Source organism: Rutilus rutilus, assembly GCF_951802725.1.
Source record: "Rutilus rutilus genome assembly, chromosome: 15".
Lineage (NCBI taxonomy): Eukaryota > Metazoa > Chordata > Actinopteri > Cypriniformes > Leuciscidae > Rutilus > Rutilus rutilus.
The window spans coordinates 7,075,160-7,099,805 of NC_140220.1; the positions used below are offsets into that span (position 1 = coordinate 7,075,160).

Here is a 24,646-nt window from a genome sequence, read left to right on the forward strand (position 1 = left end):
TTAATCTCTGAAAGGCTGTCCGTCTTTAACAATGACGTTTCGTATGAGTGTGAGCAGTGGCTTGTTGGATTGATCCGGAAAGGGCCTCGTGAAGCCTCCGTAGCGCTTGTCAGGTGGTGCGTTCCAGCGGAAGTGGGTCATGCGATACTTCATAACAGGGAGGTTTACAAACATTGACTGAGATTCAATTTACATTCACATTCTATACATAAATACATAAAAAAAAAAAAAAAAAAAAAGTAGGCCTAGTTGTAGGGGAGTAGGATGTTATATTATGAAACCAAAATCTTCTAATAAAATATACAAAAATCTTGCTTTAGGACTTTATCACTCTTAACATCTCTAAATATATTACAAATTCCTCTTTAAACACCACTAATCTTGGGGGAGTTTTGAAAAATGTACATTTATGAATGTAAAATTTGAATAAAAGTAACAAATTATTTAATACGTATGATATCTTTTTGTCTTTAAATAACATGCCAAATTTAACAATTTCCCATGAGAGGATCAGTCTTACAGGTAATCTTTGGTGGATCCAACAAAATGCATCATTCCAGAATGTTTGTACCAAATTACACTGTAAAAACAAGTGTTCAACTGTTTCTATCTCCAGATTGCATAATTGGCAAATATTAGAATAACCAGCATTAAATCTTATTCTTAAAAATTCTTTTGCAGGATAAAAATGATTCATAATTTTAAAATGTACCTCTTTACATTTAGGATTGACAGGGAATGTAAGAAAATTTGTTCTAATTTCAGTCACTTTTTTCTTATCAAAATGACTAAATATATAAGATCTCTTTACTGGTCCTGGATAACAACGTTGTAATAAACAATTTTTATCAGTAAAGTTAACATTTTCTATCATAAGATCAGGCAATTTGGGAGTTATTGTTGAATATTTTACCAAAATGTATCATCTGCAATGGGATACCCTTAATAATTTTATCATACATTTTAGTGGAGCAACTTACAATATATTTACCACGAATATCATCATAACTCAATATATTCCCTAAGTCATTCATAACATGTGTTAGTGACCATATGCCTTTCTTCCACCAATCATCAATAAATATAGATTTTCTATTCACCACAATACACCTGTTGTTCCAGATAGACATGTTATGTGGGCTAAAATTGTGTTTAAAAATCAGTTTCCAGTATAGTAGACCTTGTTGATGGAAAGCAGAAAGTTTTATGGGGAGTTTAGACAATTCAAAATCACATTGTAACAGAAATCTAATACCACCACATTTTTTGAAAATAGCTGTAGGCTATTGTTGTTTGTCAAAGATTGTAACCACTTAAGTTTTATGACCCCATTCATAATATCAAAGTCAATTGAAAAAAGAACTGAACATAGAACAAGAGAACACAAAATTCTGTAACAGGAAAACCTGTATATGGCAATGTAAGTGCCATCTCCAAAACCTGGAGTTTTCAGGGAATTGAGAAAATACAATTCACGCAATTTTGGCTTCATGATCTGAAAAAATGTTTTCACCCTGTGTTGGTTGTTAGGAAACGCATAATATCAAGGAAAATATGCCACTGATTTCAGTTTGCACAACAATTGGTATTGTATGTTTATATATCGCAACATTAAAGCAGACTCACACACAGCATCCAATGCCCTGGCACCCAAGATGGGAAGACCACAGCATCCTTGCTCATAATTTCAGGCTACATGTATATTAAAAAAATATTTTATAGTATGTTTAATGTTTAAAGACATTACAAATGTCAGTGATCCTTACAGGTAAGTGGTCCATGGGATGTGCACAAATTGGTGGCTGGCAACCATGTCACTATGGCATGGCTGTCAACTGGATAGATGTCCACATTCTGTTATGAATTGAACAAAATGAATTTATTTATGCTCTCAAACTTTGAGGTTAAACCTGGGAGAGTGCAATCTGTTGCAGCACACTGTCACGATCCACACACACAGGAAACGAGAGATCCAGTTTGCAGTATTTATTGGGGTAATCCGTACTCACAAAACCAGTCCAGGCAAAAGGTCAAAATCCAAAAAACAAGAACAAAACAGGAACCAGGCAGACACAAACGTCAGAAGTGGTGTGATATGTTACAAGGACTCAGTGACAAACACTGACACAAACAGGATATATATACACAGACACTAACAAGGTGAGGGGAAACAGCTGAGTGCAATGATGATGGGGAACACCTGAGTGCAATGATCAGTGGTAGCCAGACAGGATGACGGGAAACGTAGTTCATGATGTGAGTGACACCGGGGAAGGAGGACATCTAGTGGACACCCGGGGAACACAAACCCAACACTGTGACACACACAGAAGCAGGAATTCAGCACCTGTGTGAAAAATAGCAACATTTAGCTACTTTGAAATGGACATTATTTTATTTATTATGATTTTAAGTTTTGATTCATGTTTTTGTCTGTTTCTTACATTTCCTTCCACCTCACAAAGGTTTGTCAGTGTTATTAAAGGGATAGTTCACTTTGAAATTAATTTTTGGTATGTTTTAGCTTACCTCAAAGGCATCCAAGATGTAGGTGTCTTTTTTTCCGGAGTAGTTTCAATTTTGATATTTTTAGGTCAAACCGTTCTTGTCTGTAAGTCATATAATGCAGGTCTATGGTCACTGTCTCAAAACAGCATGCACAAAGTCCAAATTAAAACAATTCCCCATCGTCCAAATTAAACAATTCCCCATCGTCCAAATTAAACAATTCCCCATCGTAAGTACACATTGATGGCTTAAGACACGAAACGAGCGGTTTGTGTGAGAAAACGAACAGTATTTATATAGTTTTTGTCCTCTTGTAAACACACACACCCAAATGATCAGAGGACGCGGGTGCTTCGGTCTGCGCAAGCGCCGGAAAGCGACGGAAAAGGTCAGAGGGCGCGGGCGCTTCGATCTGCGCAAGCGCCGGAAATTATCTCTCGCGCGTGTACGTCACTCAAGAGCTGTGTCCCAAAAGGTGTGTTCGACATCGCCTGCGGCTGGATGCAACCGATCGGCGAGAGTAGCCACGTGCAGGCGGGGAGGAGCTGCAAACGGAGACGTGAAGTCGGACACTTTCTGGTTCCCGTAGTGACCGCTTACGTGGTGTTTGCATACTTTACCACAGCTACAGTGAAATAAATGCAATATTTGCCAAATAATACACAGATGTTTCAGAGACATTTTCATTCAATACTTTATGTACTGCTTCACAGCGTCTGTTTGAACAAGAATAAAGTTCAACATAAGCTACTGTCAATGAAGTGTAGTCTACGTTTTTTAAGCAGTTTTAATTTGATAAACATGACACAATATAACATGACAATGACATGAAAAGAGTGTTCACTGTTATAATAAACTGATTTGAGAGCTTTAGAGGAACTAAAGGTGTTCGAATAAACACGAAACACACGTGATCATTGTCATGCGGTGAATCCGGCCAATCGTGGAACAGCTGTGTCGTCATCAGCCCTCGTGCAGCCGACAGCTGCTCTTGAGAAGCTGCGCTGGCTGAGTTCTCCGGCTACTCTCGAATTGCTCTCGCGGTACTTTGATGGCATACGTCACAGTCACGTGGCGTCGGCGCTGGATCAAGTCGGACAAAATTTCTAACCGGCATGCACTGCTTTAAGTCAGCTGCCGATCGGTCTGCGCAGAGCTGCATGAAGTCAAACAAGCCTATAGTGAAGGCTGCATCCTTCGAAGTCCGTATTTGAAGGCCGATTGGCCGCGTTTGAAGGCCGATTGCATCATAGCGGCGCGACGAAGACTGTCCCAATTCAAACACTGCACGCTTCGAAGGCCGCATTCGAAGGCAGATTGCGTCACAGCAGTGCTAAGAAGGCTGTCCCAATTCAAACTCTGCACGCTAGGAAGGACGATTGCGTCACCGCGGCGCGACGAAGGCTGCCCCAGTTTGGTATGTCATTCAAATGCGCACTTCATTTCTCTGACAAACGAAGGATACAAAAATGGACACTTCGCGGCCTGCCCTTCCCCAGAATTCATAGCGCGCCGGTGACAACCAGATATAAACGGTGACGACACAAGTTTATTCCAAAAAAATGGCGGGTGTCGGTAGTGTGGTGGCTGAGGAATTCACATATAAATGTAAGTATTGTGTTTTAATTCATTAAAATAGCTAGCGAAACAAGTGTTAAAAACGTGATTATGTACCAAGCACTGAACCCTCTGTGTGAAAACAATCAACTGAGTTAAATGAAGCAAATATTAAATTTAATATTAACAAAATGCTTTTCTTGCTTGTTTTGTTTCTAGTATAAATATATAAAAAAATATTATATTATGAAGCATTTACTAGAGCAAACGTTATTGTATTGTTTTATGTAAAAATAGTGAGTTTTTGCTTAAAATAAGCAAAATAATCTGCCAAATGGGGTAAGAAAAATAATCTTGTTTTCAGTTTGATTTAAGATTATTTTGCTTAACCCATTAGCAGATTATTTTATTGTTTTAAGCAATAACTCGCCTAATTTTAAGTTATTTTCCCCCCAAACAAGAAATGTTTTACTTGTCTAGTAAATGCTTCTTGATTTAAAAATTTTCCGATGTTTGAAATAGAAACAAGACAAAATATTAAGTAAGAAAACCCAGGGGTGTTTCTTAAAAAATCTGAACTTAAACTAAAAAAACTGCAGCTTCATTTATCAGGTGGTCTGAGGCAAAACCTGTTGTAATTCTTTTTGTTTCAGGGACCAAGGAGCAGACAGCTCAGTTCATTAAATTAAGGGCCGAAAATGATCACTTATTTACAGGGGCCAAAAACTCGGCCAGTGTGGCTTGGAGGTAAAACTCATAAAGTCATTAACCATTTGTAATATTTCCACTTGCTGCCTCTTGTATGCAAAAATTAGCCCTCACTCTATACAAAGCCCACAGCAATGAGACAACAACTAGTTAAGGCAATAGTCTTTCACTTAATTGTTTTATGTAGTTTTTTTTGTCTACAAACGTTTTAAGCAAACTTGAGGATCCAGTAATATAATTTCTGGAGTATTTTGTATGTACTGCTGTGTGATTGATTGATTTATTTATTTTTTCTAATGTTAAGATTGCAATCCTGTCTTAATATTTTTCATAAGTCTTTCATTTTTCTCCTTTTTTTAGGAAAATTCTGGAGAAAATGGACCTGCTGGGGAAGGTCACTCCCTTGCAGGCCAAAAGAAAATGGGACAACTTAAAAAAAAAATACAAAGTAAGCAAGTTAATTGACACATCTTTGCTGAAATGTATTGTGGTGTTCTTGTTGTTAACACGTATGGTGTATTTGCTCTGCCTTAGGATTGCAAGTGTCCTGGGACGGGTGAGGGGGAAATCCACTGCTGAAACTTGGCCGTGGTTTGTCCTCATGGATGAGGTTTTGGGACAGAGGCCTTCCAACAACCCCCCTGTCCTAATTGCCTCCCTCCCTGAGGACACACCAGGGCCAAGTTTGGCAGCCCCGGCAGCAGCCCCAGCAGCACCGGCAGCCTCAGCAGCCCCGGCAGCCAGAAAAAGAAGCCATGACGAGCTCATTGAGCTAATGAGGGAGGACATGAGGTTTCAGAGGGAAACGGAGGAGAGGAGAGCACAAGAAAGCAGGGAGAGAATGGACAGACTTTTTTCTCTCCTTGAGAGAATGGTTGAAAAATATTTAAATTTGTTTTAAGCTATTTTGGTATTTATTTTTTGTCACTTATTTTTACATGAATCTATTTATAATTTATGTAATTTATGTACACTGTTTGTGTTAAGTTAAAACCTATATGGAATTTAAGTTATTTGTAAATGAGGCAAGGCAATTTTTGTACATTGTTTATTTTTGTAATACGTTTTACATAGGGAATAAAAAAAAACATTTGGAAATAAAACAATTGTTCTGGGGGGTATTCCAGAAAGCTTGGTTAACTTACCATTTGGTAAATCATAACCTCTGGGTTGATTTACCCCAAACCCGCATACCATGAGTATGTCGGTTCCAAAACACCTGAGAAGAGTTAGTTTAATCAACCTCCTATTGGTAACCCAGAGTTAATGCGCGCACACCGCGAGTACATAAAGACATTTTCAATGGATCACCGATTTCAGGAGTCACCATGGAAACCCAGGGAGAAAAAAAGCGAGCTACATATTTCGGTGAAACTGAGTTGGAGGTTTTAATGCTTGCTTATTAAGACTATAAGCCCATTATAAAAAAAAAATATATAAAAAAAACCAATACTGCTGCATCAGCAAAAGAAAGAGAGTTGGTTTGGCAAAAAATAACGGACTGAGTAAATGCGTGAGCTTATAAAATTATAAATGGGCTATTTCCCCCTTTCATTGTGACGCAAAAATTCTTTGGGGCATGTAGTAAAAATAGACAAGTATTTACTTGGCCTCCATGCATTTCTTAATATTACAGTAGTAATGCACATAATTGGCTAGTATGTTGGCTTCTTGTTTTATCAGGTGTAATCCTTCTGGAGCCAGAAGAAGTGTGAGCTAAGTCAAAATGAAACACAAAAACATTCTCCAGCAATGTAATTTAGTATTTAATGTAGCCTAATTTAGTTTTCTATGTAGCCAATAGAAAGAAGGCTGAGGCCCGTAAAACAGGTGGGGGTCCACCTCCACCTTCCCTCACCCCAGCTGCCCAGGAGCTGGCACTGTCCCTTAATAAAGGGCGACCTGTGGTCGATGGGATTCCAGGGGCAGTTCATCGGACTCAGCTACCAAGACAAGTGGCTTAGTAAAATGTAGGTGTACCATATTAATACTTATGATTTATTGATGTTTTCACTGTTTTTGTCAGTGTTTTAATAAAGAAAATCATCAACATTGTCACCATTTTAAATAGGCATTTTGAATGCATTTTACAGTCATTGATTCACTTGTGCAGTATATGCATGCTGCTTTGACTGCATATGCTGTGTACTGTAATCGTATTACTAGTACTCTTAGATGTTCCTAATGTCCTTCTTTATTAGTTGTATTTGTTTAAGAATATACATTGAGTATTGAATATGCATGATTATGTTATTGGTTTAATTATCTTGCAGTTGCTGATGACCACATTGTATTATTGGATCCTCCTGCAACACCACACTCTGTCACAGTTGTATTGTCTTTAGGTTTCTGTTTGCTAGACCAAGCATTCCTTATTTTCACTGTAGGCTGACGATGAAGAGACCACTTCTGCTGTGACAGAAACAGAAAATGTGGGGAGGCCCATAGAGGTATGATGCATAGAATGCATTCCCCCTTTTTTGCATAAGAGAATAAATAAATCGTCATTGTCATTTTACAGAATATGGCAGGAGATTTTAATACAGATGAGGGTCCATACTTCCACACAGAATCTTAGCAGTGTAAGAAATGTTCCTTCCTCATTTAAATATTTGGTCTGTGTTTGTATTACAGACTTTATCAGTCATGTTTAATTATTCTGTCTTTCTAGTTGCCTGCCAAAGAGCTGTATAAGGTCCACCTTCAAAAGTAAATCAGAAAAAGTGACATGGAGATGGACCTTATACAGCTTCAAATGGAGGAGAAAAGGCTTAACCTAAAAAAGGCCAGACTTGAATTGCTGGAGCACCAGCTTAAGGTGGGAAACAGTATGTAAACATTAATCTGTCATTTGTTGTTGAATGAAATCTAAAGAAATAAATACAAATGTATTTTGTTACAGGAAATAAAGAAACAATGAACAACACTTGACTGTTAACTGGTTTTAATTAAAGTGATTTTGGCAAATCATGTCTCGTACCACCCTGCATCTCTTTGGTCTACTGGGTTCACTGGGGGTTCCTCTTGGCCATCTTCATCAAGAGAAGGGGGGGCCCTCTCACCTCTCAGTGTGGCAATGTTGTGAAGAACAACACAAGCAGCTGTGATGTCACATGCCCTTTCTGGGCTGACCCTGAGCCCACGTAGGCACTGAAACCTTGCCTTCAGGATGCCTATGGTCATTTCCACCTTGACCCGTGTTCTGCTGTGGGCCAGGTTGAATTGTGCCTGTGGTCCAGGCTCAGGTTCAGGGTAGGGTGTCATCATATAGGGCAGACAAGGGTACCCTCTGTCCCCCAGCAAGTAACCATTGAAGTGTCCTATAAAGGTAGTTAAAGTGTATAATTGCATTAAAAAAAAACATTGTGTAAGGCAAAACATACCCTGTTGAAATTTGTGGCACAATGATGACTCCCTAAACATTCTGGCATCATGTACAGACCCTGGCCATTTGGCTTCAACATTAGGGGTTGCATCACATATTATCTAGTTAGTGGGGACCAGTAATGAGGGTGATTTAATGGTTTAAACACCCAAACATTTACCACCCAAAAAATCTATTGTCATCTGCACATTGATGCTATGGATTGACTTCCTATTAGTCTCCTTCATTGACTGAAGGAGCTTTAATGGGAATGTGGGTTCCATCAATGCACCCAATCACATTTGGGAACCCTGAAATTGAAAGTTATATAATTAGAAACATTTAAAATTATTGTGACTGTATACAGTATGAATAGATTAAGTAGTGCTATGTAACTGAAATGGTCTTTCATAGAATATCATAGAATGGACAAACCCACCACTCTGTGGAATTCCTCTTTAATGACCCTCAGTGGTTTATGGCCAGGGAACTGCACAAAAGTGTGTAGGAACCGTTTGAGTGCAATGCATACTGTACGAACAGCCCTACACACAGTTGCCTTTCCCACATGCTCTGCATCGCCTATTGTATACAAAAAACTCCCCGTCGCAAAAAAAGTTAAATAAATGGAGTTAAATATTTAACTCCATTATCTTTGTTTAATAAATTAACGATTCTTTTGAAAAACGGTAAATATTCATTTGGATACGAAAACACATCGATACGTGGTCGTATCACCCTCACGGCGGAAAAGATTTCGTATTATCTGTGCTTCCACATCCACTGGATCGTCTTCAAAAGGGCACGCCATGCTCCGTCACCTCTCTGAAACAAACTAACCCTGGAACATAACCTGCTACCGAGCAGGTTATCTTCAGAGAGTAAGTTCCTATGGTTACATACATACCCAGAAAGTTACCTCTGTTTTTGGAACCGAAAGTTGAGGTTATCCACTAACTTACCCTTAAACTTACCCGGGTATGTCACATAACCTGCTTTCTGGAATACCCCCCTGGACATTGACGACTTGTATACATTTTTTTTATAATTGTAAAATATTTACAACAGGAAAACTATTCAAATTAATGGTACATCAGATCTGAAAAAAAGAAAAGAAAAAAAAAGTACGCTTTCAGCTGAACAGGGAGACCCTGGTAGTGTTGCTGGACCAGGATGGGCTCCACAATAGAGACCCTGGTAAGGCCTCCTGCTGGTGGGACATCATCTGGGATGGTCTCCAGAGTGTTTGACTGCATCTTTCCACTGTCCACTGCATTGTATACCAACAGGTTTGCAGGGTTGACTCAATCGACGGCTGCCATCTCACTGAGATATTTTCAGAAAGAGGGAAGAGTAAAATATAAACTCACATCCTCAAATCAAACCATAAAATATTTCAACATACAACAACATTCAACTTTTTTCCTTATGCATTTTAAGTTTACAATTCTCTTACTTGCCTGTTACAAATAGTCGTGGTCAATTGGTACCTCCTCCAGGGCAGACAGCTGGTCACGCCACGGAGCACCACTGACTGTCTCCAAACCGTGCTCCCCCTCATCCTCCGCATCATCCTCCTCATGCTCATCCTCCGGGGCCATGATGTCACCAACCCCAAGGCAGATGTTATGGAGGATGGCACAGGCTGTGATGACCTGAAATGGAATTAAAGAATTTATTTTTTATTTTTTACAGACTGAGTTTATTATTTTGCAGTATTTTTAATTCACTTACGTGAGGTACAAAGGTGTGGTGCACCTCCAGCGCTTGCAGGAAGATGGCCCTGAACCTGGTCTTCATCATCCCAAAAGCACGCTCTATAATGGAGCGTGCCCTGGAATGATGGAGATTAAAGCGCTGGGCTCCCACACCTCGTACTGGCCTCTTGTAGGGAGTGATGAGGGGGAGTGGGTGTTGGAGACACGGGTACCCTCCGTCTGCGAGGATGAAGTGCCCTGGAGGAGGGTACACTGACCTCCTGTACAGTGGGCTGTACCGGAGCACTCGTGCGTCATGCACTGACCCCGGCCAGCCCACGTAGGTGTCAATGAAGCGGCCCTGATGGTCACAAACAGCCTGCAGGATGATGGACGGGAACAGTTTCCTGTTCCTGTAGCACTGACCATCAGGGCCGCTTGGAGGCTTGATGCGGACATGGCAGCCGTCGATTGCTCCTGCAGCTTTCAAGAAAGCCCTGTGTCTTGCCAGCCCTGCAAACCCACGGCAAACTGCCTCCAGGTCTTCTGGGGTGTTGGGGAGGTGAATGACTCGGTGGCGAATGGCCACCACCTCCTCAGCAACCCGGTGGACAATGCGGTGGACAGTGGAACGAGGCATGTCAAATGCTCTGGAGACGACCCTGTAGGATGTACCACATGCCAGCCAGAAGAGAAACACCAGGGTCTCTATTGTGGAACCCCATCCGTGTTGCCGGTCACTTCTCAACAGGTCCAGCAGCACTCTCAGGGCCTCCCTGCTCAGCCGAAAATCAGGTCGAGTGTCTTCCATCTCATTAAAAAACCTGTTCAGCACTGGAACGTCCAGATTTATTCTGCAGTACAGGGGTCTGGTCTTAATTAGGGAAAGAAGGAAAAGAGAAATGGTGTACCACATTGGGGAAAAACTTCTAGTCATATTTAAAACCTTGCTTAAGTAAATGTGTTATTTTGTATATTCTAATGCATCAAGAGTAAAAGTAAAGGTATGTATTCTGCAGAAGTTTTTTTGTAGTATTGCTGTCCTGTGAGGGGAAAAACGTACTTCAGTATGTGAATGTTTAACAAATGTAGTTCCTTACAGTCCACCATCACATTAATAAACAAATTGTTGCTAACTAACTTATGGAGGTCTTGTTACCTAGCAACTGTGACAGCTGCAAATGACTAGTTGCAGTAATGTGTATCCTACATTTTTTTTTATTGTTGTTTTTTTCAATGTTTAATCTGTGCAAAAACAAAACAGTGTTTAAAATCCTGTCAAAATATGTTCACCATGGTCAAGAGAATAAACTATATAAAATTGAATCTTGGTAAGATTTAAGTCAACATTCAAACCGTTTTGTGTATTTTGTATTTTCATATGTATCATTCGATTATTCAAGTAAGTTGAACCAATAATTAGATAACTAACTTACATTTAAAAGTGTAATCCGTCAATTAAGGACGCAGCAAACCAGTTAAATTTACCTGGCCATGGTCTTGGCAAAGCCTGAGATACATCACCCGGCTGAATGAATCCCCACCATCTCCTCCAGTAACATATAAAAAATAAAAATAAAAATGAGCAATTCTGGCTCCATATTTACTCGTTTCAATTTGAAATTTCACTAATGTCATGTAGGATGGCAGCTCTCCTCTCGCACCGTTTGATAGGCGGTAATTGAGGACACCTGGTGGCTCAATTAGATATCGAATGAAGGCTACATTCGGAGCCTCCTTCGAAGGCCAAGTAGGCTGCATCGTTCGAAGTCTGCAGCCTTCGAACGATGCAGCCTTCACTTTGGGACACAGCTATTGTTTACTATTAGACATTCTCTGGTAGTATGAAGCTGCAGACTCGGAGCCTGCTGCATCTACAGTCCCGCACCCAGAGTCCCGCATTCTCAGACCCCTCGTTTTTCGAGACAGCGCCTCCTATCAAATTAGATCGGATAAACATGTGAAGAACGTGAGTATCGTCAATTTTATTTAGCGAATCATACCTCATTCGGTTTCTTTTTTAATCAAACTACTTTATAGCTCATCGATACACCAACATATGAATAGTCCATTTGATATTTGTAAAGATAGTTTGTAACAAAATTTGAGCCGTTAATGTATGTTTTTTCGCCTCTTTTACTTAAATTAGTTCTTATAAAACGTAAGTATTAAAATGAATCAAGTTGTTGCCAGCCATTTCCTCCGTGGCCCGACTTATTATCACCCTAGATATGCTTGTAATTTGCATTTGCAAAAAAATATTATTTATTATTACACAATATTTTTGACAATGGCATTCATCTCCCAGATAGCAGGCAGACGTCGATTCAACGTTGATTCTTAGTTGTAAAGGTTAGTATCAATCATCAATCAAATTTCAACGTTGGATCAATCTTTACTATTTATTACGTTGAAAATAAAACATTGATTCAATGTTGAAATGCGGTTGAATGGCGTGTCTGACGTTGATTCAACGTTAATTCGATGAGCAAAGTGATGTTGTTTCAATGTCAGGAGAGACGTCGTTTCCATGTTGGTTCAATGTCAGTTTGCTATCTGGGCTTTTATTTTAGTGAAGTCGAGGAATTTGACAGAGTGATTGCAAAAATAATTAAAAAAGAAGGAACATTCGCCTACCAGAAATTATTTTACCTTATTATGCATTTACATTAGCCTACATTTTACATTTATTCATTTAGCAGACGCTTTTATCCAAAGCGACTTATAAATGAGGAGTTATTAATTTATTAAAATTTTATAGAGTTTTTTTTTATGCAATTGAAGAAGAAAAGTAAAGTCACTAACACAATTCTTTCCTTCTTTTTTCTTTGCTTTGTCCTGTTTACAGCAAGATGATGTTTAGGTGATCGTTAAATAAAGTATAGAATTGTTTATTATTGGTGATTTGTCTATTCTTATTTGAGTTTTGCTTCGCATTCAAAATATCAAAAAACAGGTTTTGTAATGTTAGCATGGTATAATGTTAATTACACCATTATAGGTTGAACTGAAAGAAAAATTGGAATTTGAAAAAAAAAAAAAGTGGAACCAATTGCCTGGATTTATAAAAATAAGAAGCAAACCGACAATATAATTATGGAGGCGTCCGAGCGGCACGCATTGCACGTGAACTGGAGCGCGGTGACGTGCAACACAGACGCGTCTCAATGGCAACCGGACACATCTCGCTAACAACAAACGTCAACAAATTAGTTCAGAGTCAGACACAATTATATCGTAATCGTACCATAAACAAAGACATGCCAGCGAACTCCAGCAAAATCGTCGACGGGACTCCCAAGAAGATGAGTAACAAGGATGGTGAGTACATGATATTCTTTATTCTTTTGGCTATGGTACCGCCGTGCGGTGTCGTAGACATGCAAATAATATCTCATTTCGTTATTCATGATTTGTGAGTTTGTGTGACGCGGTCCTCCGGTCTATTTTTTTTTATACTGACTAGTATAGTATAGCTCCAAAAGTCGGTCACTTAGAAGACTGAACCCAGCTTCATCTTGACCTGCTTGATTTGTGAATTTTTTCACGGCAAAGCTCATGTCCATAAGCGGTTTGGTATGTCCACTAGACAGGAAGTTGGAAAATAGCCGTTCTTTCACGTTTAACATCAATTTATAATAAATCAGAATGGGTAATTTAAACACTCAGGGAAGGGTTAACTGACCCAAACTGAACTGTGGAACCTTTCACAAATCAGAGTGGGCCATTTAAACACTCAGGGAAGGTTTAACTGACCCAAACTAAACTGTGAAAGTTTTCACAAATCAGAATGGTTATTTTAAACACTCAGGGAAGGGTTAACTGACCCAAACTAAACTGTGAAAGTTTTCACAAATCAGAATGGTTATTTTAAACACTCAGGGAAGGGTTAACTGACCCAAACTGACCTGTGGAACCTTTCACAAATCAGAATGGTTATTTTAAACACTCAGTGAAGGGTTAACTGACCCAAACTGAACTGTGAAACCTTTCACAAATCAGAATGGTTCATTTAAACACTTGGGGATGGGTTAACTGGCCCAAACTGAACTGGGGAACCTTTCACAAATCAGAATGGGACATCTTAAGACTCAGGGAAGGGTTAACTGGTCCAAACTGACCTGTGGAACCTTTCACAAATCAGAGTGGTTATTTTAAACACTCAGGGAAGGGTTACCTGACCCAAACTGACCTGTGGAACCTTTTACAAATCAGAATGGTTATTTTAAACACCCAGGGAAGGGTTAACTGACCCAAACTGACCTGTGGAACCTTTCACAAATCAGAATGGTTATTTTAAACACTCAGGGAAGGGTTAACTGACCCAAACTGACCTGTGGAACCTTTCACAAATCAGAGTGGGCCATTTAAACACTCAGGGAAGGGTTAACTGACCCAAACTGACATGTGGAACCTTTCACAAATCAGAATGGTTATTTTAAACACTCAGGGAAGGGTTAACTGACCCAAACTGACCTGTTTAACCTTTCACAAATCAGAATGGTTATTTTAAACACCCAGGGAAGGGTTAACTGACCCAAACTGACCTGTGGAACCTTTCACAAATCAGAATGGTTATTTTAAACACTCAGGGAAGGGTTAACTGACCCAAACTGACCTGTGGAACCTTTCACAAATCAGAGTGGGCCATTTAAACACTCAGGGAAGGGTTAACTGACCCAAACTGACATGTGGAACCTTTCACAAATCAGAATGGTTATTTTAAACACTCAGGGAAGGGTTAACTGACCCAAACTGACCTGTTTAACCTTTCACAAATCAGAATGGTTATTTTAAACACCCAGGGAAGGGTTAACTGAGCCAATCTGACCTGTGGAACCTTTCACAAATCAGAATGGTTATTTTAAACACTCAGGGAAGGGTTAACTGACCCAAACTGACCTGTGGAACCTTTCACAAATCAGAATGGTTATTTTAAACACTCAGGGAAGGGTTAACTGACCCAAACTGACCTGTGGAACCTTTCACAAATCAGAGTGGGCCATTTAAACACTAAGGGAAGGGTTAACTGGCCCAAACTGCACTGTAAATGTTTTCACAAATCAAGCTCAATATAAAACAAGTGTTTTTGTAAACCAGCGGTCTGTGTGTTTATTATAAATTGATGTTAAACGTGAAAGAACGGCTATTTTCCAACTTCCTGTCTAGTGTACATACCAAACCACTTATGGACATGAGCTTTGCTGTGAAAAAATTCACAAATCAAGCAGGTCAAGATGAAGCTGGGTTCAGTCTTCTAAGTGACCGACTTTTGGAGCTATACGCAATTTAAAAATAAAAGTCAGTATAAAAAAAAATAGACCGGAGGACCGCGTCACACAAATTCACAAATCATGAATAACGAAATGAGATATTATTTGCATGTCTACGACACCGCACGGCGGTACCATAGACAAAATAATAAAGAATATCAAACCGCAAAACATACCGCCCAGCGTTACTCGTCGTAATTGCATTTTTACTAGTAGGAATTCAATTAACGTTAGAGAGCTCTACAAATCAATTCTTACTAGTAGCAATTACAATTAGAGAGCTCTGCAATTATACATATCTTTAATTCGTTTTTTACTAGTTTATTTAGAAATAACTTTTATATTGATTCAATGGATTAATTGCATTTTGAAAGACAGACGTTCCTGTAATTTATAGATAGATGTTGTGGACAATCAAGAGTGCATAGATAAATGTCTTGATAAATGAAATGTCAAGTTGTAAGAGGAAGCGATTGTTGGCTTTGTTAAAATGGAATTGTGCTCCTTAACAGCTAGCAAGAAGAGGAACCGTGTGAAGGTGGAGGGAAAAAAAGAAGAGAAGGCGAAGCAGTGCCGGACACAGCAACAGCAACTGAGAGGGAGGCGAGCACAGGTAAAACTTCACATCTCTGTCATTAAGTTATAGGCCTATCTCTGCCTTGTCTCTAAGCTTCTAATTGTAATGTGTTTCTCAGGTTTGACATAGATTATTTCACCTGTTGGTGTTCCTATTGTGAATGTAGGCAGCTGATACCAGCTCTCAGTGATGAGTTGGGTCCCTGCTGTGATAACAGTGACTTTCTCAAATGTTTACAGAACAAGTGGGAACCCAGTGTGCCTGTATATTTCTCTATTGCTGTTCTATTACAAGATAGAAAGTCTAAGGCCTTAAATAACAGTACAGCAAACCCAACTAATCTAGTGCCTATTACACGTCAAACTAAGATTGCTGTGGGGACAAAAAGTGTGTCTAGTATGAGTGCGTGTGATGGTAAGACTGTTAAGTTTTAGTTAGCACTTTTAAACATTCGCTCACTTAAAAATAAATCACTTCTAGTCAACGACTTAATAACCACAAACAACTTTCTTCTCAAATATTATAAACTGCAATTTAAAGGAGACATATCATGCTTTTAAATCGTTCCTTTTTACATATAAATCATACATTTGTGGTCTATATAAAGCGGAACTGCAATGCTTGGGTCTGAATTCCTCATTATTATAGCTCCACAGGCCCCTTTTCTACCCCTTTTCTGATGTGCGTCTGAGAGCAACTCGTTTTGGTGCGGTCTTTTTAAATGCAAATGAGACACTTCATACCCCGCCCCCTCTCCAGGTTGCAGAGGTGACACTCGGTTCAACTCCACCCCATTCGGCCATTTTTGTAGTTTGATAGCAGGGATTCTGAGCAGAACCAGGAAATATGAACATATCACACCAGTCCTCAGGTCTTTACACTGGCTCCCACTCCCAGTTAGATTTAGAATTGATTTTAAAGTATTATTACTGGTATATAAATCACACAATGGCCTAGGACCTCAATACATTGCAGATATGCTCACTGAATATAAACCCAACAGATCACTCAGATCATTAGGATCATATCAGCTAGAAATACCAAGGGTTCACTCTAAGCATGGTGAGTCTGCTTTTAGCTATTATGCCAGCCGCAACTGGAACCAGCTTCCAGAAGGGATCAGATGTGCTCCTACAGTAGTCACATTCAAATCCAGACTGTTTTAATTATTCTTATTTCTTTTTATTATTTTAATTTCTTCTATGTAAAGCACTTTGAATTGCCATTGTGTATGAAATGTGCTATATAAATAAACCTTAACTTGCCTTGAATTGTGGTTTTGTTTTGAAGGAGATTGATACAACGGTTCCAAACTATGAAAAACTTAAGATGATCACAGATTTCAGAGCAAGTTTGGACTTTCAACCACTAACCACGACAGATTTGGTAGGTAATTAATAGGTTCTATTAATAAAGAAATATCTGGGTAATATTTAATAAAAAAAAAATTTTGGAGCTTATATGAAATTTTCTTTAAAAAAACAAAACAAACATTACCATCTTATATTTTTCCATATTTTCTTTATGATGGTAATTGTTATTTAATTTATTATTCATTGTTTTATTTTTATTATGATGATTATTTATTCCTCAAATTTTCTCTATTTTTACAGCCGGACAAGCTGTATTTGAGATTCACATTTTAATGATGATGATGATAATAACAGTAATCCTGAAAACAAAATTACAATGTTTCATATTATTATAAAAATCTATTAATAAGAAAAAAAGATAACCTTCAATATTTTATAATTCAGTCTTGGGTTTGTTCGTTTGTTTGTCTTTTCTACTTTGTAAAACGTAATTCATGTTTCGACAGACTGAAGATCACAGAATATCTGTTAGTGTTAGGAAACGACCCTTCAATACAAAAGGTAATTCCTCAGAAAGGACTATTGGTGTTCTTTAATTTTTTTTAAATAAGATATACCTTTTTTAAATTTTTTGATTGACTTATGTATTTTGTCATTTATTTCTCATTTGTGCTGTAGAGCTGAAATTAAAGGACATAGATGTGATCACTATTCCAAGAAAAGATTATGTCATGGTTCATGAACCGAAACACAAGGTGGACCTGACTCCGTTCTTAGAGAACCATACATTCCACTTCGATTATGCCTTTGATGAAAGTGCAACGAATGAAATGGTTTACAGGTACAGGATCATTTATTGCTCATTGAACAAGAATATTTCTCAATTTAATTGATCATTGTCAGAGGAAATTAACTTTTATCTGCTCTCTCCAAAGGTCTACTGCAAGACCTCTAGTGGAAACCATATTTGAAGGAGGAATGGCCACATGCTTTGCTTACGGGCAAACAGGGAGTGGAAAGACATTTGTAAGAAGTGTTTATTTAATATAATTGAGGCCCTGTTTACACGAGAACGCTCCCGGGTGAAAACGTAAAAATATTTTATCAGATGTGCCTTTCGTTTAGACGCCGACGGCGTTTTTGGGGCTTAAAAACGCAAAAAAGTGAAACCACCCTCCAGAGTGGAAATCTTAAAAACGCTCCACCGTCGCGTTTCCGTCTAAACGGTAAAAACGCAAAAGTCTGCTAGACAGTGAAGGCACCGATCAGTGCTTCACATTGCCACCTAGCCGCCTGGAGTGCATACTACATTGAATTTCACACACTTTTGCGTCACCGTATGCACGCAGATTTCCCCCACATAACGCTCGTCTAAACGCAGAATAAAAAGTGATCACTTTTGCGTTTTCTCTTCAGATCGTTTCCGTGTAAACGTAGCCTGAGATTTAAAAAAAACCTGTTTGGATAGTTGCTATAGAAAATACCACAAATACCTGTACTGCTCATTTTATATATATTGCTTTTTGTTTTAGACCATGGCTGGAGATTTATCAGGAAAGAACCAGGATTGCTCTAAAGGAATCTATGCATTAGCTGGTAATTGATGTTTATTTGGTCCTGTAATTTATTTATCTTGTAAGTTCATTCAAACAACTCATTTATATTTGTGTTGTGCACACAGCTGAAGATGTTTTTCTAATGCTGAAGACACCAAAATATGAGAAGCTGGATCTTCAGGTTTACGCAACGTTCTCTGAAATTTACAATGAAAAGGCAAGTGGCTCTGAGTTACATTCGCTTTCCGTTAATTGAAAATGTGTACCATTTTAGGAATTGTATGCATTTGCTAGATAGATAGCAGAAAACTGATGACTCATGGCTGTGATGTGAACTAAAGCCTATTTTTTATAAAGGACAATTAGTTTAAAGTCTTTGTCTTCTTAGGCATTTGATCTGTTGAATCGGAGGATTATGCTGAGTGTGCTAGAAGATAAAAAGAAGCAGGTGCACGTTGTTGGGCTTAAGGAATGTGAGGTCAAATGCACTGAGGACATCCTCAAACTCATTAAAATGGGAAACAGCTGCAGGTAATACTCGCTGGGTAAAGCAATTAACATGTACACTGAATTCTAAAATATGAATATCTCTAAATCGTTTCCAAAATACAATTCATGATCTTTGGTGTGTAATTGGTCCTGAATTTCTTTCCTATTTACCATTTCAGGGCAACAGGTCAAAACGCAGCAAATGCCCACTCGTCCCGGAGCCACGCGGTCTTTCAAATAATTCTACGAAGGAAGGGCAAGATGCATGGCAAATTCTCTCTCATTGATCTGGCGGGTAATGAGCGTGCAGCGGACACGTCCACCGCTAATCAGCAGACTCAGAGGGAGGGAGCCAAAATCAACCAGAGTCTGTTGGCTCTAAAGGTCAGCGCCTTAAAAATACCACACCAGAGCAAACTCTAGAGCAGCCTTTCTCAAAGTGGGTGCCGCGGCACACTGGGGTGCCCCCTGACTGTGTCAGGGGTGCCGCCAAAAAAATTCGTAGGTAAAAAAAAAAAAAAAAAAAAAATTATTCGGACATTTCATATATAAATATATTTGAATTTACATAAATACATTCTTCTTCTTTTTAACCCTTTCGCACGTACGACCACACCGGTGTGATCAGTCTAGGCTGGTCCCTGGAGCACCGGTGTGATTAGAACGGTCAGTGCATGACGTGATCAACTGCTAAATTCAAATGTGCTTTCGCGCGTTGGCTGGCGCTGAGCCAGAGACAGGCGCGCTCAGCTGTCATATATCACAACTTTTCAGTGTTTTCATCCACATAATGTTTGTTTTAGGTTTCAGACATAAGTACTAAAAAACAATACATTTAGAGTTTGTAAAATACACACTGATGTCAAAGGAAGAGGCAATAATAATCCTTTCCATTATAATTAGTTTTATTCATATCAGATACACATTGTGTAAGTAACTTTAAAGTTTACTCTGTTCTTCTCCCAGTTCACCTGCCACTTACTTTTATGTATTTCGGGAGAAGTGGATGAATTCACTTGTTGTAAATCCAACAGATCCGATTCTCTGAACTGCATCTGCGGCACAAACTAACATGGCGGCGCCCATCGCGCATACAGCTCAACTAACGTGATCGTTATAAAGGTGTTCAAAAAACAAAACACTTCCACTTGCATATATTTGACAATCGGAATATCAGATATTTCATGCCATATCTAACAAATTTGTGAATATTTTGAATAAAAAAGGAAAAATGACATAAAAGCAGATCATCATTCATTCAGCTCTGTTGTTGCTGCGGTGTGTCACGTGACAGGCAATGACGCGTCACCATGGAAACCATAAAGTGACGCATTCTGAATAACGGTCACCTTGAAAAACTCACGCTGGGGGGTCAGCCAGAATATTTTAAATTTACGTGTGAAAGGGTTAAACATATGAACGGATTAATAAAATTGTAAATTCATTTTATATATATATATATATATATATATATATATATATATATATATATATATTTGCATTACATTTAGGTTATGCAGTGTTTTTAAATTATATTTTACACTGGGGTGCCTTGAGATTTTATGCACTTTTGAAAGGTGCCCTGACGGAAAAAAGTTTGAGAAAGGCTGTTCTAATACATTAAGTATCCTTTTCAAGACAGTTTAGATGTCTTTAGAGCTTTTCGATTGTTTTGTATTGAAGTTAGAGAGTCATAAAAAATCTTCAGATCAGTGGAAAATAGTCTTACATTTGGTACAGTCGATATACATTTTCTTTTATGTATATGATATTTTCCAAATAGAATAAGAAGTTTAATTATATTATCCATTTCCAATAAACCAGAATCACAATCCATAAACAAGACCATTACATCAGTTATTGTGACAAACTTATAAAATAACTCAAAAAGAAACCAAGAAACTTGGGACCAAAATAATTTAGTATAATTACAACTGAAAAATAAGTGTACAATTGTTTCATTTTCTTCTTTACAGAAACTGCATAATGGCAAAAACCCTTCTTTAAACGTACTAATAAAATCATTACATGGATAGTATCTGTTTATTATTTTAAAGTGAGTTTCTTTGACTATTACACTCTTAACCCGAATTAGTTGACTTTACTCGCAAATCGCGTGGAAACCCGTTGCCCTATACCACTTTAGTTTTTACACAAGCTGAAACTAAACATGTTGAGTGGTATTAACATTCATATCAATCATATGGAAAGACCCAGACAATAAGAGATTAAACAGATGAAATGAGGTGCTGATGACTAGTGGTCGACCGATATATCGGCCTCTGCGATATATCGGCCGATATTTGGAATTTTTTAGATATCGGCATTGGCCGATAAATCTTTCCGTTTGGCCGATATATTTCAAAACAGTTTGTGACTGCATTAGCGCTTTTTTCCACTGACACAAACAGAGCTAGCGTGAATGAACTGAATACACTCGCTCTGCTCCGCCCAGCACCATTAGACAAGCCACTCAGAAGTGAAGCAGACGTCTGACAGACACAGTAAATGACCAATCAGCATTCGCTTTCTAACCTGACGCTACACTGTGTTCACAAAAACAATCCGGCGTGCAGCAGAGTCTATTCAAACAGTACTGTGATATGTCAGATCCGCAGCCCAGCGGTAGCTCCAGTGGGGGTCACAGATGTGATATAAACGAATTCAAACAAAACTGAAAATATTTGACCTCGCAAACAGTCAAAAATCCTGTGACTGGCTGTTCCTCAGATATGCGCGTTGTTCTCGGGTTACGTTTAAACTAGACGCTGTTTTCCAACTGACTCGCGTGCACGGAAAAGCTGGGTCACGTGCACGGAAAAGCTGGGTCGCGTGCACTACAGATCAGTGGTCACGTGAGGTGGATGAGAGGAGTACTAGTATCTTTAAAAAGGTACTAGTACCTAAAGAATAAGCATCTAAAGAATATGCACTAGTATCTAAAGAATAAGCACTTGTAGCTAATGAATAAGTACTAGTACTTAATGGAATAGATACTAGTGTCTAAAAAATAAGTACTAGTAGCATGAAAATAGAGACTAGTCGGTTTAAATGATTAAATGTTAAAACGGCTTGCCATATTTTGACTAGGCAAAACTGAATTACAGATATCTGCAACACATATCCAGTCTAGCTGTTAAATGTTAAAATGGCTTGCCATATAGAACCAGAGCCCATCTACGGAGAGCCTTGGCACTTCCTATTAGCCCCATTGTATCGATCTTGGTTGCAGTTCCATTAGAATTCCACTGGAGGTGATCGCGGGCGAGTGCAGAATGAATGGGAGTCAATGGGGCTAGACGACTAAATGTGTCTCTTTCACCCGATTGCCGTTGAGAAATCTCAGATTTGATTGTAGGTTTTGCAAGTTCAACATGGGTTATAGGTCGAAAGTTGAATGAACGAGTACTTATGTCCTTTCGATTTCTTACAGAGTGGTTGTTGCCCATAACACGCTAGCATTCTGCTAATGACGTCAGCATTCTGACGTCATTGACATTTTAAAAGACTTTTTAAACCAAATAAGAGACTCTAAAAAATCTAACACCCAGCAATGTGTAATTTCTTTGCATCTCCTTTCGAATACAACATTCAAATTACTAGACAAAAAATTATATCCTGAGAAAAGTGGATTTTGAGGGTTTTTCGCCATAGACCTCCATTCATTCTGCACTCGCCTGCGAGCGCCCCCGCATGGACAGAGACGTGTTACTGCAGCCAGTCCAGAAACTGGAAGTAAGCAGAGAGTGCCAATTCTCTTCCTATTAGACATTCTCTGATAGAACGCAAGCAGAGCCCGTCTACGGAGAGCCTGTCCACTCCCTATTAAGCCCTATTGTACCGAATTTTGGTTGTAGTACCACCAGAGTTCCACTGGGGGGCGCTCGCCATGAGTGCAAAATGAATGGGAGTTAATGGGGCTAGACGGCTAAATTTGTCTCTTTCACCCGATTGCCGTTGAGAAATCTCAGATGTGATTGTAGATTTTGCAAGTTCAACATGGGTTTTAGGTCGAAAGTTGAATGAACGACTCGAAGTACTTATGTCGTTTTGATTTCTTACAGGTTGAGTTGTTGTTGCCCATAACACGCTAGCATTCTGCTAATGACGTCAGCATTCTGACGTCATTGACATTTTGAAAGACTTTTTTAAAGCAAATAAGTGACTCTAAAAAATCTAACACCCAGCAATGTGTAATTTCTTTGCATCTCCTTTCGAATACAACATTCAAATTACTAGACAAAAAATTATATCCTGAGAAAAGTGGATTTTGAGGGGTATACCGCCATTGACCTCCATTCATTCTGCACTCGTCCTGTGAGCGCCCTCATATGGAATCAGAGTGGAACTGCAACCAGTTCAGAAGCCGGAAGTGTAGTGAGAGTGAAACTTCTCGCCATATTAGACATTCTCTGACGCAAGTTTATTTCGTCTTCTTCCTCGTCGAATTTCTCTCGCTCTACATACGTCGTCTGGTTTGAATTGAAACGATTGGCTATGAGCTACGTACAGGCGCATTTGATAGACATTCGTAGCGTCCAATAAACGGCTCTGGGCATTCGTAAACCACGCTTCAAATACGAGAAAATGAACATGTGGTTCCCAGACCACGTCTCAATGAGAAAGAGGTCTGACGTTAGCCAGGCTAGTAGTCAGTAGTGTCTTTCTTTACCCCAGAAGTAGACTGCTGCCGTCCTTAGTATTAGTATGCATTTGCTATACGAGTATTCCCTTGAAATGAATCTGAATTGTAGCTCTTGCCCCGATTATATCACTGTAAACGCTCAGTAGTTCTGTAAATACATCTCACATTTCTTCAGCAATGAATTTAATGTCTGTGAGAATGTTAATTTTTGGGCTGTGACGTGTCAAAGTTAGTCATTTGTTATAATACCTCTGCAGTTTATGTCTCATTTCTGGTGTAACTGTAGTCAAATATCAGTCACAATGTATGTTTCTTTTTCTAATGAATTAAAGTTTTCCTTATGAAATGTTTGTGGTTAAACTGCAAATAGACAATAAAACGTTTTCGATAGATTGCAGTGTGCTCATTGGAAATGTTTTCCCACAAAACTCGAGTTGTTTTAAACTGACTGTTATAAACTGTTATTTTACACTGTTTTTAGCATCTGAAGTTAGGGGTGCTGAAACTTTGGAGTTTGCCAGTGACCTTGCGCTGCGCCTTGTTTTCTTGCTCAAAGGATTTCCTTTCATCGTTCAGCAAACGCAATCATATAATTCATTTCGAGCTCAAATCGAGATTTCTTATTTTAGATTACAGGATTTTTTTTTCTCAGGAGAAACAACAGAGAACCAGAAAATATAAGTAAAAGTCTCCATTTGCTGTCCAGGAGAAACCAGATATGATTTTTGATCATATAAAATGTCATTTGTGATTCATTATCTGTTTTATAAGAAACTCTGTCTTTATTTAAAGGGGTACTTCACCGCTGGCAAAATGAGCTTTCAATAGAGCTTAACTGAATATACAGTAGAAAGGCAGAATTATTTTTTTTAAATCAGTGCTACCTGTTTAGAGAAATGGAGAAAAAAAGTCTGTAGTCTTCCCTTTTGCCAGATAGGTAGGAAAACTTCAACACCCAT

The 24,646-nt window shown here is 38.8% G+C and overlaps 3 protein-coding genes across 3 annotated transcripts in view; 2 read left to right on the forward strand and 1 right to left on the reverse strand.

The window, feature by feature from the left end:
- On the reverse strand, positions 1-11,357 carry LOC311304359 (putative nuclease HARBI1; the record flags this gene model as incomplete). The annotated part of the gene is made up of 4 exons (XM_084431317.1): positions 11,323-11,357; positions 9,872-10,708; positions 9,628-9,792; positions 1-147 (listed from the first exon to the last, which is right to left on the reverse strand). Exons 1-4 carry the CDS (start codon positions 11,353-11,355, stop codon positions 1-3), a joined length of 1,182 nt encoding a protein of 393 aa, XP_084287443.1. The 5' UTR covers positions 11,356-11,357.
- A 1,465-nt stretch (positions 11,358-12,822) lies between these two features.
- On the forward strand, positions 12,823-18,047 carry LOC311304366 (kinesin-like protein KIF2A; the record flags this gene model as incomplete). The annotated part of the gene is made up of 6 exons (XM_084431321.1): positions 12,823-13,155; positions 15,620-15,720; positions 16,975-17,070; positions 17,504-17,558; positions 17,676-17,838; positions 17,933-18,047. The coding sequence occupies exons 1-6, from the start codon at positions 13,002-13,004 to the stop codon at positions 18,045-18,047; spliced, it is 684 nt and encodes a 227-aa protein (XP_084287447.1). The 5' UTR covers positions 12,823-13,001.
- A 921-nt stretch (positions 18,048-18,968) lies between these two features.
- Positions 18,969-24,646, forward strand: part of LOC311305209 (angiopoietin-related protein 7) — a 30,929-nt gene continuing 25,251 nt past the window's right edge. Inside the window, exons 1-2 of the mRNA XM_084432777.1 lie at positions 18,969-19,084; positions 19,222-19,426. The gene's annotated coding sequence lies outside the window, so the exon portion shown is untranslated. The remainder of the gene's footprint in view (positions 19,085-19,221; positions 19,427-24,646) is intronic.